The sequence below is a fragment of the Lactuca sativa genome, chromosome 6, assembly GCF_002870075.4.
Source record: "Lactuca sativa cultivar Salinas chromosome 6, Lsat_Salinas_v11, whole genome shotgun sequence".
Lineage (NCBI taxonomy): Eukaryota > Viridiplantae > Streptophyta > Magnoliopsida > Asterales > Asteraceae > Lactuca > Lactuca sativa.
Window position 1 is genome coordinate 54276610 of NC_056628.2, and position 11046 is coordinate 54287655.

The 11046-nt window shown below is 33.9% G+C and overlaps 2 protein-coding genes across 2 annotated transcripts; both read right to left on the bottom strand.

The window, feature by feature from the left end:
- Window positions 1-331: 331 nt before the first annotated feature.
- LOC111905356 (thioredoxin-like 1-1, chloroplastic) lies at window positions 332-2349 on the bottom strand. The gene is made up of 4 exons (XM_023901050.3): window positions 1901-2349; window positions 1272-1448; window positions 1013-1177; window positions 332-914 (listed from the first exon to the last, which is right to left on the bottom strand). The coding sequence occupies exons 1-4, from the start codon at window positions 2138-2140 to the stop codon at window positions 609-611; spliced, it is 888 nt and encodes a 295-aa protein (XP_023756818.1). The 5' UTR covers window positions 2141-2349; the 3' UTR covers window positions 332-608.
- Window positions 2350-2848: 499 nt separating this feature from the next.
- On the bottom strand, window positions 2849-6355 carry LOC111905357 (U11/U12 small nuclear ribonucleoprotein 65 kDa protein). The gene is made up of 13 exons (XM_023901051.3): window positions 6004-6355; window positions 5431-5835; window positions 5240-5311; window positions 4928-5155; window positions 4741-4822; window positions 4509-4664; window positions 4272-4427; window positions 4023-4193; window positions 3865-3952; window positions 3722-3780; window positions 3546-3611; window positions 3354-3452; window positions 2849-3138 (listed from the first exon to the last, which is right to left on the bottom strand). Exons 2-12 carry the CDS (start codon window positions 5649-5651, stop codon window positions 3372-3374), a joined length of 1380 nt encoding a protein of 459 aa, XP_023756819.2. The 5' UTR covers window positions 5652-5835; window positions 6004-6355; the 3' UTR covers window positions 2849-3138; window positions 3354-3371.
- Window positions 6356-11046: the final 4691 nt, after the last annotated feature.

The window sequence follows — 11046 nt, forward strand, 5'->3', positions numbered from 1 at the left end:
TTTTTAACATCAATTACTTGCCCAACTTTTATACACATAAAAACTAAACTCAGCTCCTAGCTAGTTTTGCCACCAAAAAACATTTGACCTGACAGAAGGAGTAACTCTTGTTATGGTTTCAAATCCCTTCTGAGTCGTAGATGGTAATAATTTGGAGTAGATTGGTTTGTCATTCCAAAAAAATAATAATAAATAAATAAATAAAACCTAGTTTTGCCAAATGTATATCCTAAATTTTGCATATGCGCATTCATTCATGAACTACCAAGTACGAGTAAATACGTTTTATGTGCTTCTCTTTTATATGTTAAGCGAGGCAGTAACATCAAAATGTAGAAAGATTCTAACTTGTAATTTCCATTAAAACCACGTTTACAAGATAGTCATCTTCCTTCATATATACATATTACACACAGAATTTAGGCTTCTAAGCCACAAGAAAATGAGAAAACATTTGCACACACTTCCTAGCATATTGTTTCACACAAACTCGGGCTCGACTTTTGCACTATTTACAAAATAAAAGCACACACTAACATAGTACAAAGGTACCCTATACACACACTAACATTTAGACACATTACCCTTTAGAAGATACTAAACACAACTCATCTCCCATAAGATACCAAGGTTTTATCTTTACTCTCATCTTTCTTTTCCAATGTTGACTTCAAGGGCCGAGGAAGTGGAAGTGGAAGTGGTAGACTCGGTTCTGACAACGACCCAGATACTGATACTGGTGATACTGGTACTGGTACTGATACTGTTGGTATGACCTCTTTTGGAGTGTACACAAAAGAAAGGTCCCGGTTTGCACCAAGTGCAACAAGTTCTTTCTCTTCCAGACCTTTTGCAGGAGCTAAACCGCATCGATCGGGTTTGTGTTTTGCTAATGCATCTTTAAATTTCTTGATCTGTATGATAATTACATGTCATTAGCTTCAAATTATCGTCTTTTTCTATCATTAAAACAAAAAGAAAAAAGAAAAGATTGAGGAATATGAACACAAACCGTGGCATTTGTACAGCTGAAGCTACAAACACGACCTTCAGCCCCTCTGTAAAATCGAAAGAATGGAAGAACATGAACGTTAAGGCTATAACACATGGATTTATGATCTTCATAGTTCACTTGAAGGAATTGTACGTCTGGATTCATCTCTGCTAACTGACATATCTGTAAGAAAAATTAAATGGGTGTTGGTTAAAGATTGAAGATTGGGAGAAATTAAAGATTTGATTTTGAAATTGAAATTGAAATTGAAACGAACCTTTGGATGAAGAGCTTTGCATCCACCACAACCAGGTGAAAAGAAATCAACGACAACAAGTTTATCGCCTGCAAGCAGAAGAGATTCAACAAGATCTTCTGCGCCTGTTATTTCCTTCATGTTTGGTTGAAGACCTTTCTCCCACCATCTTAAAGATTTCCCGATGCTTAAACTCATCTGTTTCATCATAAGTTCAAGATTCGTAAATTAGTTTGATCCACCAGACAAATGCCCAAAGATACTGAAAATTGGAAGAAACAAGAAAGTTTAACAATCGAAAGGAAGAACAGCATCAAAAAAGCTCATGAAGTCGCTTCCATTCCCGAGTTTTATGAACATGGTGAAACAGTAATCAAGTATTTTGTAAGAATTTGTATCTGGTTATGTCATCAAGTTCTTCTTTTTTCTTGTTTTTTTGGTGTAAAGAAACGATTTTTATGCTAAATGCTATGAGAAAAAAAACTAAAGCCCAAATCTTCATAACAGGGTAAAGTATACGCAACAATCAAAAGCAATAACGAGCAATTGCAGAAACCCTTTTATCATAAATCACGCAAATTCTATAAAATTTTGTAAGATTCAACATTGAATGAAGAAAAAGGTTAATGAGTTGAAATCAGAAAGCAAACCTTAACATCAGATGCAGCAGCCGCTTGGGTAAAGACCCTTCTTTGTTGACCACCGCCTAAAGCCACCTTCCGACCAAAGAAATCACCGTCTGCCGATGATCGGAAAGTCAAAGATGTTGCCGATTTTGAAGAAGACGCCGGCATCTTTATCATTACAGGAGACGATTTGTCCAGTTTATTGCAAAGTAAACCATGGTTACAGGTAGAAAACATATAATCGTTACTTATAATCTTAGCCATGATTCCTGAGTTTCGCGAATCCAAATTGAATGTAAGAAAAGGGTTTTTTGAGATGCAGGATGAAAGGTTTTTGGATTGCGTTTAGTCAAAATCGGAAAAAGGGGGTTATTGAGAGACTATGCCTCTGTGATTGATTATTGTGTAATCTATACTATACGTGCAAGAGTATAAAGCGGTTTCGAAATTGAGATTGAAGAAATTTGTGGGGTCCTTATTTTTTCTTTGTGGATAGTTTCACTTTTTCTAGGATCCGCTTTTCCTATTTTATTTCAGATAACGTAATCCAACGGTGGATGATGTGGTTTACCAGTTCATGACAGTAGGATCTGTCTTCTTTGATTTACACTTTACCCCCTTGTACTTATATAATTGTCTATTTCAGTCCTCAAATTTTGAGTTTAGTTTTTCCAAACTCAAATTGTATTCTAAACCAATTTTATTACTAACAAATGTTCCTATAATATTTTCTAAAAAAAAAATTTAACAACTGTTAAATATTCGCTTGTTTCCTTACATATACCATTCCAAAACCACCTATATTACATGTTTGAATTTGAATATTGTAATACTTGTGAGCAAATTGAATTGGTGTCTATTAATTATATGACATCTTGTTACAATTTTGTAACATGTGCTCTTGTTAAAAGGAATCTCTATTTTGCTTGATGAAATACTTGTTAAAATCAACTAGCATTGTTTTCACACAACTTTGTAGAGAATTTGTTTTTGGACCAATAATAATTAACATGTAAACTAGAGATATACAATAATACAAACCATGAGTTAAAAGTTAAAACATCATACTAGAAAATGAACATCCTATAAAACTCATGGGGGCAAAATGTAAATATTAGAACGAGATGAAATTCATGCGTCAGGACCACGATAAATAGATAAGGTCCTATATGGTAGATGGAGATGCACGTGACCGACCCCTTCATCACCCACGTGGATCCACATACGTTAAAGCTTGAGAATGTAAATTGACGCTATTACCCCTGTGTTGAAAAAGAAGTGGATGTTATTTGGATAAAACTCATATGAACACAAAGGAGAGACATAAACTGATAATCACTATGACCTTTTGTCACCTTTATTCGTACAAAACCTAATTTTCATGGTAGGCATGTGTTCATGTCAAAATCACTTTTGCATAAAGTTGAAAAAGTATTATTTTTTTTTTTAAAAAGTGTCGAATTTAATTCGTACAAACCTATTTTTTAATCGGGTTTTATGTTTTGCTAGCTGAAGTATTCCGGCCAAACTGAATGATCATTGGCTTGCTTTTAAACACAAATCCATTTACTAAATTCTGCAAAAAAAAATAATAATAATAATTACTTCAAGTATTCATATTAAAAAATAACAAAACTAATTCCAACTAAAAAGAAATTGAAAAGCGTACAAGAGCACGATGAGCAATGTCAATTGATGGGAATGTTACAAATGCTTGACCCCTCATTCTTCCCTCCTGAAACCCAAAAACAAGTTTGACTTTATTTGACTTGAAATATGAGATTTCCAATTATAAGAAATTTGAATGAATTTATGAAATACTAATTTTGAACTGTTATTTGTTACCTGCATTAACTTCACAGAAAGATTTGTTTTAGCTGTTTCAATGCTTCCAAAGAATGAACCTACAGAATAAGGTAATGGAATGGAATCAATCATTACATTCCATTGTTATGTTCAATTCCATTCCCTCTTTGATCACTGCTTACCAAAGACAAAATAGAAGTCATCTACAACCACATCTTTTGACAAGTTTTTTATGTACAACACAGGAGCAGGATTTCCAGCATTATAATTCTGCAAAAAAGTAAAACCTACAATAAATATAAATCTTATTTACTCTACAAAAAGTAAAATTACAGTTTACCTTAAACATTGGAAGTGATAAAATTTCTTCAGGGGGTAATTTTCCATGCTCTAAATCTTCAACACTAGCAAAAGAATTACTACTTAAATTCTCATTCTCCACCTCCTCTACATCTTCTGTTATTCCATCATCTATTTGTTCAGTTTGAGTTTGTTTAGGAGTAATTTTAATCTGTAACAAAAAAGAAACATAACAAGTAAAAAAAAAAGATATTAAACAAAGTGTTAATAGTAAATAGTAAATAAAAACCTGCAACACAGGATTCTTCTTTTTTATCAATGGAATCTCTTTAGGAACTAAAGTTGCAGCTCTCAATCCAACAGCTTCATGTGCTACATCCTTGTCAACAGCGGGACCCACAATGGATTCCCGTTTTATACGCTTTCTCCTACCTCCAACATTTTCCTAAAAATGTATAAATAAAGTATTTGTGAAATTATAATTATAATTATATTGACATGAAAATGGAATTAGACAATTAGTTACCTCATCTGAAGACTCCAATTCTGATTCACCACTTGAGAGATGTGCAACTACAGGAGGGGGTGGGGGTGGGGATGGGTGGGTAGGGGGTAGGGGTGGGGTGGGTAGTGCTGCACGAAATGGGGCTGGAATATTCATTTTGTTCATCAAATGCAACACCTATAAAGAAACAAGTGATATAAATAATTATTGTATTATAACATAAAATGACAAATTTAGGCATGAAAAATATCACCTGTGTGTAGAAGCGAGGAACAGCAATGAGAGCATTTAAAATGTTGGTCAGGATATTCCCATCTGGTGGAGGGTATGCATATCTGAAGTTAAGTAATTAATTTAGTTTAATAATTAAAAAAAAGAAAAGAACTTTACAAATGTTAGTTAATATACAAAGATTAAAAATTAAAACAAGGAAAACTTACTCAAGGTGAGGAGGAAAAGGGTACTCCACACCAAGTTTTTCAGCAATAGGTTCAAATGCTGACGTGGACTTGGTCACTGATTCTTGCTTCAAATCTTTGGCCACATCAGCTTCATCCTTTGCTGACATGGCGTTGTTCCCTAACTTTGGTTTGTTTTGCTGAGTTTTAGTATCATGTGGTGATGTTGTAGCTCTCTCAACTGACAAGACTTTACCAAGAAAACGTAACCTGATTGGATATTAAGCAGCTATATAACTTAAAATTTTATAAAGATATAAAAATTTATAAGCTTTGAATTAGTTAATTAATTACCCATTTAATTGGCGTTGTGCTTGAGTGGCTAAACCTTCATTATTGAAATCAACAAATGCACAGTTCCTCATCCTGCATTAATAAGACTCATGTCAATTAACTGAAATCAAGAAAACATTAAGTTAAGATTATTTTATCTTTCAAGTTTCAACAGTTGACAATGAAGCTATGAAAAATGTGAATCACAGTACCTTCCAGTAGTGCATGGACGAACAGAAGAAGCACCATAATGGGAAAAAAGACGGGTGAGGGTATCATGGGGAATAGCTTCAGGAAGATGACGTATCAAGAGTGTAGTAGATGTTTCTTTTTCTGGTGGTTTTGTTGAAACTTCGCCCATGTTTTGAAATGCATAATTGTATATCCCTTGAGGATTATTAGGTAGTGGTTGAAAAGGTGGAACATTTGCCATTAGAGCGTCTGCAGTGATGAGTCCAATTATAAGTTGTTGTTTTTAAAGCTTTGGTTGAATTGAATCGCATATACAGAAAGAGAGAAGAACATGAATCGGATGTCTAATGCGCGAGCATCAAAATCAAAACCCTACTCAATTGATTCTCATGGACAATACGTCGAACACCTTGTGTGCCCCTGTTCTATCAACCCACAAAAAATATATCACAAGCAAGGAAAAAACCCTAACTTGAAACGCAAATTATACATCATGCAGAACACATCCCCATTCCCAATACCACCACCATCCCACCAAACTAGTTACAATTTCTGAGAAAGAAAATTAGCGGGAATTTGAATTTGGGGCGTACCTGTAAAACACAGTCGAAGCTTATTTTCTTAACAAATTTCCACCCAGATGGCCAAATAGCAAATTGAGTGTCTGTTGATCAAAATATACAGCTAACGGTAGAAATGTAGAATCAAGAAGACAGAAAGGGAACACGAGACTGACGAGAGCAGTCGAGCTCGAGCACAATGCTAGACTACGGGCCTTAGGCCTAAGACTCAGCAGATTTCAATATTTCATAATCAAGATCAGCCCAAATTGGTTTCTTCTAGAGTGGGCTTATTGGAACCCCAATCGGAATACGAAAGTCTGAACTTGGCAATCAATCATTTTCCTCTTCCCCACAAAAATGTACATCGAACTTGAAAGCCATGATTTTTCTAAAAGTCAGCATGCATTTAGGGGTATTTGGTATTCGGGTTAATGATTGAAAATAATTACTGTATTTTATATGCAACAGTTATGTACTTATATACTTGTATAATAGAAATGGATATACAATATATAACGTTTCGATTGTTTGGTAAATTTTGGTAGAGAATTAATAGATAAAATTATAACTTAAAATATTCTTGTATATTGTTGAGTTATTTAGATTTAAGTTATGATTATTAAGTTTTTATTAATTATAACAATATTTTCTTGGGATGTTAACCGAACTAGTCCTTATAAACCAATCATTAACAAAATTATTTTTTTTTTCAGTTTTTGGAAAATGGTCCCATTTTCTAGAGCGTCACATTTCGAAGTAGTTACGGTAGTTCCAGAATTGATGAGTGGTTGGTGAGATTTGAGTCTTTGACTTAAAATTTGAAATTAGAAAGCATACATTCCAAATTGACATTGTGCATTTCGGACTATCTTTGTACATTTCGGACAAATTCTGGAATCTTTTGACAACACATCCTTTGTTTTCTATATTTCTTTCACTTACAACTAAGAATTTGGAATTGCTTTTTCTAACATTTGAAAATGAGTTCCTCAAATGCATGGAAAAAGCTTTGTGAGTACCTGTTTGCTTTTATAATCTTAAAAGAACTAACCGGAAAACTTTTACCAACATCAAGAAAGATGTTACGGACCATTTTTAGTTATGTTTTATGGCTCTAGGATGTGTTGTAAAATACTTTTCTAGTTTTCTAAGATATAAATTGTTTAATTGCAGTTATAAATTTTGTTACAATTGATGTTGCAAAAAATATAGATTTATACATTTTTGAGTTGACTTTACCGATGATTTACATAGATGCTCAATGTTCATATCGGGTTTCGTGGACAAAAACCATTAGACCATGCCTATAGTGTTTTGGTTTGGGCATGTCACATAGTTTCGAATGTATTAGGGATGTTAGGGGTGTAGCGGCCATAACTAATGTTTGAGTAGCATCATTCATGACAACCATAACAAATTATATATGATTGTTTAAAATCATATTATACTTTCTTTATATGTGATACCCACGAGTGCTTCGGACTTGCATACAGTGCAAACAAGCATTGTCTATGTTAACTTCAAACAACTACATGTAGCTTTCCATTAAGTCAAACGTAATATTCAACAACTTTAGGTCATTCATGTAGTGTTATACTCGTCTACCTTGATTTTTGATTCCGAAAAACTCTTGTATATCTTTGGACATTGTAATCATTAGAATTTGCATATTATAAAGCACTACTTTCTACCTTCCTTGGCTTCTGAAATCGGTAATGGGATTTTCAATACCAACGATCGATCTTGTACACGGTAAAATTCACGAATCATTTCTAACGTAGTCCTATCAGCAAGACCCTATTGTTTAACATCAACGTGTATAACTTAATATTGATGGAGGTGACGTGACAGTGAATGTTGAATATTGCATATTGTGATAAAAAAAAAAAGATAGAATTTTTTAACACAATGATATGGTTCCAAAAATAATTAAACTTATAAAGCGGTAACTAGTCCATGGAGTTATCAACGTCCAAAAACATGTCACACTAATATAAAATAATAGTTTTCTCCAATATTTGTCGGCTTTCGTTTTATGGAATTTCTTTTTGCTTTCAGTTTAATCTTTTAATGTTTTCTTTGATTTTCTTCTTACTTTCATGTTTGGCAGCGGTGAGTGTAGCTTTTTTATTGTCAAATCCCATATTTCTCTCTCTCTCTCTCTCTCTCTCTCTCTCTCTCTCTATATATATATATATATATATATATATATATATATATATATATATATATAGAGAGAGAGAGAGAGAGTTAGGCTCAAATGTTTTCACTATCTGTTATGTGCATGTATGATTGATTCTGGACCAATCATTTTAGTTATTTTAAGAAAGTAATTAATACATATTAAATGCGGAAGATGTAATTAATACTCATTATATCTTCAACATGTAATATGCATTAATTATTTTCTTAAAATAACTAAAATGATTGGTCCAGAATCAATCATACATGCACACAATAGATAGTGAAAACAAAATAACCTAACTATATATATATATATATATATATATATATATATATATATATATATATATATATATATTAAAATTCTCCTACCTTAGCTACAGTAACTTTGTTAAAGATTTGATAAAAATGGTCTTTCCTTTATATATATAGTTGTGTCTCATTTTAACTTCGCTAAGGATTTGGCAAAAAAGATCCTTTTTTTATATATACATGCTTTTTGTCAATTTTGCCCCTATTCTTTAGTCATTTTGACACATTTTGTCCTTCCAATCAAAATTTTTACATTTTTTAGAAACCTTTTAACATTCAAAGTTTGGCCACAAAATTTTAAGGAATTGACAACTTCGGCCCCTTTTCTAAAAACTTTCTAATTTCAACCCTTTAATTTTTTAGTCATTTTGACATTTTTGGTCCTTACAGTCTAAATTTTTATATTTTTTTTTCATAAAAAACACACAAAACGGTCCGGGGCAAAGTCCGGGTTTGTCCTCATATTTAACTTTTATTGTTTTTTCCTGTCCGTTGCACTTTCTGCCGGCTCTCATTTTCTTTTTTTGGTATATTTTTAATATATTGGTCCGCATATTTATTTTATTGTTTTTTTATGCCTCTACATATCCGTCTCCGTCTGTGAAAATTAGGGGTCGAATTATCACACCTGCGACTTTTAACAAAAATAACACTCAAATCAGACGCACACGGCCCATGCGGAGCATGGGCAACATATTGTGACATCCCCCTTTTCACGGCCAGAAAAGACCGATTTTTGTTTATACTTTATAAAAATCAGAGTATCTCTTTCAATAAAAACGTTGCGGAATTTGTTCCCAGAAAAACATGATAATTTCATTATCAAAGCATTTCCGAAAAAATGTATTTTTATTCCTTTAAAAACATTTGGGATGTCATCGTCAATACAGAAACATAAGCATAAACAGAACTTACATTCATTTTACACTAGTGACCTATATCTCCTTAATCTCTCAGTGTAATGTAACTTCACATCGTCACCTGTGATACAAGTAAACTGAGTGGGTCAGGTTGGTAACCTGGTGAGTACATAGGGTTTTCAACCCACAATAATACAATTATTATGTTTAATCATCAAACAATTAACCCAATTATTCATCCCCGTTATCTTCTTTATTCCTAAGTACCTTCCCTAAGGATTTATCCTAAGGGACGTCTCCTACATCATATTTACCTCTCGTCTCCTTACATCGCATTTCCTTATATGTTTGTTCCTAAGGACTCTCCCTAAGGATCATTACCTACATCGCGTAGACAATATTGATTCAGGGATTACTTCCTCAATACATGCCCAACAAGGGTTAGGGTATCATCGCATGAATACGTAGTTACAACATCGCCTGAACTCGTAATTCATAGTAAGGGGTTAGAGTATCATCGCATGAATACGTAGTTACAACATCGCCTGAACTCGTAATTCATCACCTACAGGTTATGAGCCTGCTGGTGTTTCCATGGGGTTGTCTATAATAGTCCGTGGTCACCATCTATACTCTGGTAGATGACTACATCTCCAAATTATCGACGGACAAGGTTATAGTATCTTTCATCCTACATCATCGATTCATTATCACCTATCTATCCTCACCTAATTATCATCACCTTTCTATCATCACCTATCTCTCATCACTACAAGAAAAATAGCCTTTAATGACGCGCAAACAATGACACTCGCTGATTCACGTTACGCATTTTTGGGCGTCCTTAAAAATATTGTCAGACTTCCAAAATTTGAAGGATAGTGGACACGCATTTTTGCGTGCCCTTAAATTAGTGTTTCAAGAAAAAAAATTAAAAACACGGAGGGCGCTTTATCTTAAGCGTGCGTCTTCTGTAGGTGTCGCTTTATAATTTTAAGGAAACGCGCCTTGAGAAGATAACGGGGGGAAACGAAACCCTAAAATTTTGAAAACCCGCCTTTCTTTTCTACCTTCTTTTCTTCATCTTCACAATCGAATCTCCCCTTTTTTTCTCTATTTCGATGGTTGTTTCCCTCTTTCCCTAATCACGTCGTCGCCGCGAATCACACACCGAAGGCTGAAGCAACGAAAACATTGTAACTTTCTCTTAATTGTTTCATGGTGGTTGAAAAGGTTTTCCTTGTGTATCAGTTACCACTATCGTCACCGTCATCTGACCTTCACTTGGTTCTAACGAAAAGGAAAAAGCGTGGTTTGTGTATTTGTAAACCCGATATAGAGATTTTTGGGTCCGATTTTTAGGGATTACCATAAAGCCCCCTAAATCCAACCATTACACTTGCTCATTCATTCCCCATAAATCCCTTCATCTTGATTACGATCTACAAACCCCCTAAATCCCCCAGTTAGAGTATCTACCATGGATGCTGTACGCCGACCTAATCTCGATCTTAGTAATTCTTCACCCATTTCATCAATTTACACCAAAACCCCTCAAACACCAACCTCTTCAACTTTTCCCTATAAGTACCGATTATCTTCTTCCAATTTCAATGGTTACCATAGCAAGTGTAAAGTACCAACACCACCTCAAGCTTTACCCAAGGCAAATTCGAACGAATCAGTTGAATCCAATAAGAAATTGATTGATTCAACT